This window comes from Phodopus roborovskii, unplaced genomic scaffold (assembly GCF_943737965.1).
Source record: "Phodopus roborovskii unplaced genomic scaffold, PHOROB, whole genome shotgun sequence".
In the NCBI taxonomy this organism is placed as follows: Eukaryota; Metazoa; Chordata; class Mammalia; order Rodentia; family Cricetidae; genus Phodopus; species Phodopus roborovskii.
Window position 1 is genome coordinate 2,603,510 of NW_026126646.1, and position 9,075 is coordinate 2,612,584.

At 46.0% G+C, this 9,075-nt stretch overlaps 1 protein-coding gene across 1 annotated transcript in view; it reads right to left on the minus strand.

The window, feature by feature from the left end:
- Positions 1-6,524, minus strand: part of Per3 (period circadian regulator 3) — a 42,985-nt gene extending 36,461 nt beyond the window's left edge. Inside the window, 4 exon segments of the mRNA XM_051173882.1 lie at positions 579-627; positions 3,909-4,110; positions 5,439-5,554; positions 6,296-6,524. Of these exon segments, the coding sequence (XP_051029839.1) occupies positions 579-627; positions 3,909-4,110; positions 5,439-5,554; positions 6,296-6,524 (596 nt within the window).
- Between the last annotated feature and the right edge of the window lie 2,551 nt (positions 6,525-9,075).

The window sequence follows — 9,075 nt, forward strand, 5'->3', positions numbered from 1 at the left end:
CAGGATTCAGGAGACAGTGACAGGTAGAATGCCGTTATGTTTGAGGCCAGCCTGGTCAAGTGAGTTCCAGGACGGTCAAGGCTACACAGAGAAACCCTGTCTCAAACAAACATTTATTTTTCCTATGAGACCAACGTTATAGTAGTTTGTTCAGAGGGTGACAACTACCTACAAGAAGTCACTCCTGTTAAAGAATAGTCAATTTTCTTCTCGATTACTTTCTTTTTAAGCCCTGCTATTAAAAATTCTAAAAGCTGAGAGGTAGATGTGGGAAATTTTAAAAATTAATTTTAAACGTGACTGAAAAACAAAAAGCAAGCAAAATGGCCTCAAAACATACTTGTTTTATTGTCCACTTCAAACCAGGGGCTCTGCTGCCACACGGGGCTAGCAATGATCTTTCAGTCTTTATTTTTCTTCTCATCCCACAGCAAGAATCTAGTGTTTTTGTTTTATTTTGTTTGTTTCTCTCGTTTTGTTGTATCTGTAACAGAATCTAGCTGAACACAAAAGACCTGCCGTAAGGGTTGGGTGGAAATTAGAGAGCCACATTTTGAGCCTTCGTGTCCTTTACTTACCAGATTCTGCAGAAAAAGGCTTTCACTGGTGCGTATTCACACTGTGAAGCTAGAAGGAAAGAAACACGGTCACTGTGTCCCTCTCAGGGCAGCTCCCCTGTGAGGCAATCCTGCCCCACCGCGCTAACACGCAGGCATTTCTGAAAGCTGCACTCTCCTCTCTTCCGTGTGAGCGCTGAGCTTTCCTTTGTCCAACCCCTCGGCCTTTCCCGCACACTCCAGCTAAGCACACTCGATTTCTATCGTCACCATGATGACCTCATGACAGTTACGCTGGGACTAGCAGTCTGGTCCACTGTAATAGTTTATTTTCAGACTTCAGTTCTCTGAAGTATAAATGTGATTGTTTTCCTTCGCTTCAGTTCCATCCTTGGGGAACCTACAAGCTGTGTTCTATGTTATATGCATGATCCTCTCTTGACTCTCATGTACTGCTAAAGTCATCTCTAGAGGACTAGACGAATTTACAGCAATGGTTGTCATCAGCTTAACGTGGTAAGGGAAGGATTGTAGGAAGAACCAGAAACTGCCTTTTGCTCACACCATTTACACACTACACAGGGCTTCTATGTTCACAAGCCACTGCAGAGCCATGAGCCAGACTCGATTCCAGTGCACATAAGGTGCTTAACTAGCTGAACAAGAGTCCTTACTTTTGCAAATGAGCTCTTAACAACGAGTCTACACAAACAACGTAAGTGGAGGTGTGTTCTAAAACATGACCAAACGGATGGGGGGAGTGGGGTACACTGCATTCCGTGTCCACGTATGTCCTCTAAGCTCAAAGGAGAAGACTGAAGCAGAGTGGGCACAGCCTGAGCCTGAGAGATTTACAGCAGGCAGAAGTGCACTATGTGGAGTAAACTAGACGCACATCAGGTCTGCCAGGCAGAATTAATGATTTCAGGACGCATTAAAGTGACAAGATTTAAAAGGCTGAAGAGATGGTACAAGCACTGTTTGAAGGAAAAAAAAAAAGCAAAAAACAAAAATAAAACAAAATGGAAAAAGCTGGCAACATGTCTGGCATCCCAACATCTAAAACGGTTCTGGCCAAATCTAGAACAGATCACTGGCCCAAGTGTTGAATGTTCTTATAATGGGTGACTAATTGAAGGCGAAAGACAAACAACTGAAGGTTGAAATGTATATTTAAGAAAGGAAGATGAACAATACCAGTATTTTTAAGATAGGAAAACAAAGATAATGGAGTTAAAGGTAAGAGAGTACTTGACTTAAAAAATCAGAAGAGTAGAGGCTGAAAGATCAGAAAGTTGTAGCAGTGTGTTTCACTAGAATGTAAACATATTTCGTACAATTAATCCCTGAATTTAGAAATGATTAGACATGGCAAATCTTGTGCTATACTTTTTTAGGGTTCCTCACTACGTAGTCCACAATGGTCTTCAAAGCCATACCCTGCCTCAGCCTCCAGAATGCTGGGGTTAACCATCATGCTCTCCTGTTTTCCAAATAAAAAGAATGTTTTTAAAAACGAGAGAAAAGGAGCACTGGGGGATGGCTCAGTGGTTAAGACACTTGCTGATCTTCTAGAGGACCCAGATTCCGTTTCCTCCACCCACATGACGACAGTTAACAACTGTCTGTAACTCTAATGTAACCTAATGCCCTTGTATGGCTTCCATGGGCAATGAAATCCATGTGGTGCACAGACATACAAGCAGGCAAAACACCTATACACAATAAAATTAAAAAAAAAATCTTTTGATACACAATTAGATGAAAGTGATGGTTCTTCAGTCAGGAGATACTTGCCTAGCCTTGCACACCAGGTTCCATCCCCAGCACCACATAAGTTGCCCTGGTGGTATATGCCTGTAATCCCCATCACTCAGGTAGAGGCAAGAAGATCACAGTTTAAGGCCATTTTTGGTTGTATAGCAAGTTTCTGAGTAGCCTGGTCTACTGGCTGGTTTTGTGTCATCAAAGAGGAAGGAGCCTTAATTGAGGAAAAGCCTCCACAAGATCCAACTGTAAGACATTTTCTCAATTAGAGATCAATGAGAGAGGGGTCAGCCCATGGTGGGTGGTTCCATCCCTGGGATAGTGGTTCCGGGTTCTGTTAGAAGGCAGGCTGAGCAAGCCATGTGCAGCAAATCAGTAAGCAGCAGCCCTCCATGGCCTCTGCATCAGCTCCTGCCTCAGGGTTCCTGCCCTGCTTGAGTTCCTGTCCTGACTTTCTCCAATGAAGGACTGTGATGTGGAAGTGAAATAAATCCTTTCCTCCCCAACTTGCTTTTTAAAGGCCACGGTGTTCTGTTGCTTCAACAGAAACCCTAGCTAAGACATCTGGGTCACAAAAGTAGATACATACATAAATAAAAATCCTATTAGAGAAAAGGAATTGAAATCAAAGAAATGGCTGATATATACAGTGTATACTGAGCTCTTTAAGATATAGTTCCCTGGGGGCTGGAAAGATGGTCAGAGATTAAGGGCACTGGCTGTTCTTCCAGAGGTCCTGAGTTCAATTCCCAGGAACCACATGGTGGCTCACAACCATCTGTAATGAAATCTGGTGCCCTCTACTGGTGTGCAGGGATACATGCGGGGAGAATACTATATATATATATAATATATATTATATACATTATATATATATATATATATATATGTGTGTGTGTGTGTAAAGATATAGTTCCCAAAGAATATAAGGCATACAGAGTGGCTTTAAGAAGAAAATCACACAGGACTGAACACCATAAGAAAACTGTGCTTTTGCATATCTGGTTCAATAAATAAGCACTTCATATGGAAACAAAGTTACAGGAGCTGTGAACTTTTAGGGCCAGCAAAACTGTGTAGGAACTATCAGAATCTTATCTATAAAGTCAAAGCTATTACACAAAGAGATCATGGAATCAACACAGGAAGAAAGTATATTGTATTAACTCAAAGGGAAGAGTGCCTATATAGCAATCAACCACTGTGAAGTAGGCTGGTAATCAAAGCTATTTTTCATACAAAACCTGTGAAATTTCAGTAAATGAAAAAAATGTCTTGGTTTGTTATGTTACTAAGTGACAAAAATAGAATTTTATTGTGTTCTTTTTAAAAAGAAGAATAAAGCCTGTTGTGGCGCATGCCTTTAATCTCAGCACTCAAATGTAGAGACAGGATCCCTGAGTCTGAGGCCAGTCTGGCCGACAAAGCAAGTTCCAGGACAGCCTTGGCTATAGGGAAACCCTGTCTGAAAAGTAAAATAAGTAAATACACAAATCAAGTAAAACGATATGTTCTACAAAATAGCACATACATATCTGTGCTGTTTCTGTAGGAATGACCCGTTCCTAACATTGGTACCATTACCTCTTTGGGTCCAGTTGTTCCAGAAAGGAAGCTGACTTCGAACAGTGTGTGCATAGAACACACTCACGTCTTGAGGGGCAAGCAGGTCAACAAAGTGTGAGGACTTCAAGGTATCTTTCTTAGAATTCAGGATCAAAGCAGCCTGTTCAGAAATGTGCACTAACCTTCCAGACAGAAATGAAAACACTGCCACAAAGGCATCCTGTGAAAAATATTTAAGACAAATATTGAGGAACTCACAAACGATACTCTATGAAAAGTCAATTTCTTCTGGATTTCTACTGGATCCCAAGGCTTAAAAATACAAGCTCCTATACACATGTGCCCCCTGTAAAGAAAAAGTTTCCTAGTTTTCTCCAGTGTGCCCCTTAAAAAAAAAAAAAAAAAAAAAAAAAAAAAAAAAGACACCATGCCTCCTGAAAGCATCATCTGTATGCCAAAAGCCCACACCAGCTTCTATGCAGACTAAATATATATGCATCCACACACTTTTCTCCTCCTCTGCAAACTGTGTTGTCTAAGGAGGGGCCATCTCCTTGTCAGTAATGAAGAGTCTGTGTTTAAAGACCGAGCTCAAGATCTGCCTCCTTCACAAGTTGTCCTCAGCAGACCTCATTACATAAGAATTGAACCTCTGGTCTGTTTTATAGTCACTAACATAATTTGTAATCAGCTTGCTACATGGACCTGTTTCCCTGTCTAGACTCACTGTAAAGATTTTAGAGGTTGAATGTTTTTTAAAACTTGTTTTTTAAACGCCCACGACAGAAGTATGCACCTTAGTAGAATGAGCTCTATTATGTAACACTACACAACCCCTGCTGTAATACTATAAAAACATTAAGTTAAAAGTGATGTTGAAGTCTAAACATCTAATTAAGGAGTCTCTACCATCGGGGTTGGGGATTTAGCTCAGTGGTAGAGCGCAAGGCTCTGGGTTCGGTCCTCAGCTCCGGAAAAAAAAAAAAAAAAAAGTCTCAATAAAATATGAGGCTTAATTACTCTGTCAACAAGAAGAGATTTAAAAAAATATATATACACACACATACACTAAAGGTCTCTTCCAATCTTCCAAAAGTTCACCGTAAAAATGACATCTCATCTCACCTGTTCTACAAAATCTACTTGTTACAACTTGAGGAAGTAGGTATTGAAACTAAGAATGATATAAGTAGAAAGTAACAATTTGGAGCCTAGAATAAGATGCCAGACCAGAATTACTCTACCAATTCTATTTGCTGCTTTTTCTTTCTTCCTTTCTTTTCTTTTTTCTTTTTTTTTAAATCTGGGAGAACATGGGATGCTGAGGGAAAGTACCTGACAGCCACACACATAAGACTATGCTAGAGCGCGTAAGTTGCTGGTCTACCTTCAGATGCTCTCTGCCACGACTGAAACCACACAGGACCTTTTCAGCAGTTTCGCCTTCGTTTACCACATGGAGGAGAGCTCTCAGTGACTGTCTTAACACCCAGAGCAAGTCCTTAGGACGTGACCCCAGCAGAGACGGCAGCACTCATGAAATCTTACTGTGTTCTTGGAAGCAAGTTCAGAAGCAAGTGAGGCCAGCTCCTCAGGACTGTACACAGCCACGCCCATCTCAGGTGCTCCACGTGGGCTGAGGTTCAGGAAAAGTCCACCGTTTGCTAAGAAACACAAGGAAATAAACTGGTAATCCAGTGACCACAGCATCTTCGGGAAGTCATGTTTTGGCACTATCAAGCTGGCTCATTTTCTTAGATAAGGACACCTTAACTGTGTCTTCCTCAAAACCATAAAAAATATGGTTATGAAAATTTAAGACTATGGATTTTATGACTCCTGCATGTTCTAGATTATAAGGAGCAAGATTCACTTAAAGTTCTACAGCTAGTTAAAGAAATCAGACACACACACACATTTTATGGAGGAACATTTGCGTGCACAGATTACCCATTTATCACAGGTAAAGCAAGGAGGTTTGTAATAAACTCACAGCTTTATGGAATACTTGAGAAGGACAGTAAGAAGGAAAGGAAAAACATTTATCGTTTAATTTAGTCAATTTTTTTTTTATATTCTGTAACTGCATTTCTAAAGTATGTCCATGACAGGAAAATATACATGTATTTTCTCTTGTAACCTTAGGGAAGGCAATGCTCCTTGGAAAAAAGTCTTCAAGTTTTACTTAAACTGCTAAATTCCACTCTTGCAACAGATCTGCAAGAGACTGCAGTTTCTAAACTACCAGACAAATGCCACCCTCCTGGCTTTGGAGAGCCCAGAGGCGGCAGCTCCTTCAGTGTCACTAGCTTGCCTTGGCCACAAAGCAGCTCAAGCCTCCTGACAATTCCCAGTGTACCTGAGTGCCGGGCCCAGGGCCACCCTATTCTCCACGACTCAGTTACCTTGCACGCTAAGTACGCAGCGCAGGGCATAATTAAGGGCATCTAGGGTGCTGGGTTTAGTGTGTCTCTCGGCTGGAAAAGACTTTTTCATTTCCTGGACAAGCATTATAAGTTCTTCAGACATTCTGTTCCTGTCTTCATGTGCACTGAGTAGAAAAAACACACACACAGTGAGTGGTAATGGTGGACACTCAGGAAATACCCTATTTTTAGGGGTGTTCGGGTGCATAACTCACTCGGATCACTGGGCTAATGCCCTTTCTCTTCCAGGTAGGGGACATTTTACACTTCCGTCTCCCTTCAGCCCGCACGCCTTCAAATTCCTTAACCGCTTTCCCCTGTCTTTCCGCTCCTGTAATTTACTCTAGTAACATCCTCCTCCCATCAGTTCTCACTAAACTGTCTAAAAGTTCCCTTTCTGGTCGCCGCCCGCCCTACCCCGCCCCCGGGGTCAAAAAGTTTTCAGCGTCGTTTCCCAGCTCCAGGGAAGGGCAGTAAACACGAAGGCGGTAGGCAGGGTTCCTAGCGTCAGTCACCTGCGGCTGCCGCCCGCCGAAGAGCCCAGCGGCGGACCCTCCGGGTCAGACGCCCCCTGGGGCCCCTGCCCCCTGCTGTGGGGACGGTCGCCGCCCGGCCCTGCCTGGTCTCCACGGGAGTCCATCCCGCCTGGCGGCCCTCGGCCCGCTTTCCTCAGTTTGCAGGTAGCAACCAAACCCGGCTTGTTTTGGTCCCTGCCATCGCCTTCGGGAAAACCGGGTCGCCGAGCACGCTCATCTGAGGGGCACTTTCCTCCTCAGCATTTTCACGGAATCTGCTCGGGGGACGAGCCGCGCCGGCAGCTCGACGGCGGAAGCGGGCTGGTCGGACCCCACCGAGGCTCTCCCGGAGCTGGTTCAGCCCGAACCAACTTTTCCACCGTCCACGCCGGGGAGTCGGCGAGCATCAAGAAACGCCTCGGAGCGCAACGTTCCGGGGCGAGCGGGCGGAAGACAGGGGCAGCAGCGTCGGGCCGTGCGGGCTGGCAGCCGCCGCCCCGCAGAGCCCTCGCCCGCAGCCCCGCACAGGCCTCGCCCACCCGCGGGCCGCCGAGTCTCGAGGCCGGCCGCGTGCGGAGCGGCCGCCGGCCCCGCCCCCTGCGCGCCGGGGCCCCGGCCCCGCCCCTCCGCCGCGCGATTGGCCACTGCGGCCGGCTACGCGAGCTCCCATTGGCCTGGGGCGGAGCCCAGCTCGGCACCGCGGGGGTTACATAACCGCGGGCGCGTGGGCGGGTGCAAAGGCCCCGGGAGAACCTTACATAACGCGCGGGTCGGGCGAGGTCGGCTCTTGGCCAATCCCGGCCGCGGGGCGCCCGGGTCGGGGGCGGAGTGGCCAGGAGGACACTAGGGCCCAGCGGCGCAAGTGTCGGGCTGGGCCTCCCGGGGGCGGGGCCCGGGAGCTGTCGGTCAGGAGAGGGCGGGCCCGGGGGCGTGGCCTACAGGTGATTGGAACCCGGTTCGCCCGCGGTAGTGCCCAGGGACGCAGTGCTTTGGAGTGGAGGGTCTTCTTGGTGTCCCTTTGTTTTAATCTTCCCTAAACTTGCTTTGTCCTCCCTCCCGCCAGCTAAAGGCGAATGAACCCAGGTAGAATCCAATCGAATTTTCAGAAATAGAAGTTTAATGATACAAGGTAGATCCATTTGGCAACAGGAGGAAGACAAACATGTAAACGATGCTCCCTTTTCGAGGAAACAGCGGGGGCTCTGATTTTTATGACCTTCTCTGCTCTTGGGAAATGAACAGGGTAGATAGAGCTCCAGCCCTCTGCTGCCTGGGTACACCAAGAAGACACTGTGTGTGTGGGGGCGGGGACAGGAGACGGCGCAGCGTATAGAAGGCAGCGCCTATTGCTCTTCCTCTGGAAGGATCCCAGGAACGCTCTATCAGGGAATCCAAAGCCCTCATCGACAAAAGCACTTGTATATACGTGCACATTCATGTATCCAGACATACACACAACACGATTAATAAAAATCTGGAGGAAAAGTACACTTAGTATTTTTTGGATGAACGAAAGGAGTTCTAGGTCAAAGAAGGTTAAGTTGCCTGAGGGCAGTTAATCCACATTATGTATTAGACAAATCACCGATTTTTCCAAGTCTTTCTCCACACCAGAGCACTCTACCGCTAAGCTCTTCATCGAGCAGCACTCATTATACAGCTATTGAGTGCACACCTGGGCAGGGACAATTGCATTCTCTGAAGACAGGACAAAAATCTCTCACACCTAACATGCAACACAGTGACTCCTGAAAGGCATCAAAGTCTCTGAGATGGTAATAATAATAATAAAAAAAAAAACCCTAATGGAATGGGAGGGGTAGAGGTTAAGGGAGGAGGCAAGAGGCCTGGGAAGCGGTCTGGAGGAAAAGGGGAAATGAGTCACCCCTCGGGGTGTGTGTGTGTGTGTGGGGGGAGGACAACAGAACTGAACAGCACTGGCACCTGCCGGGCCATCCTGGTGCTAAACAGTATGAGAGCAGGTGAGAAAGGAGGGTCCAGACTGTGGTGAGACTTGACCTTAAGGAAAAGCACACTTCTATGTTGTAAACATACACAAAAGCTGTCCACATTACTTTGTTTCCAAGTGTGGAGGAATGAGGGAGGGTGCTTGCAAATGAAGGCAATCAGACAGGAGGGCCCGCATTTGGAACATCTCACACCTATCCAAATTTACCTATCTGGCTGGTGTTGGTGTGGTGTACCAGGGCCAACTTTCCAGAGGACAATATTTACCAAACCCAC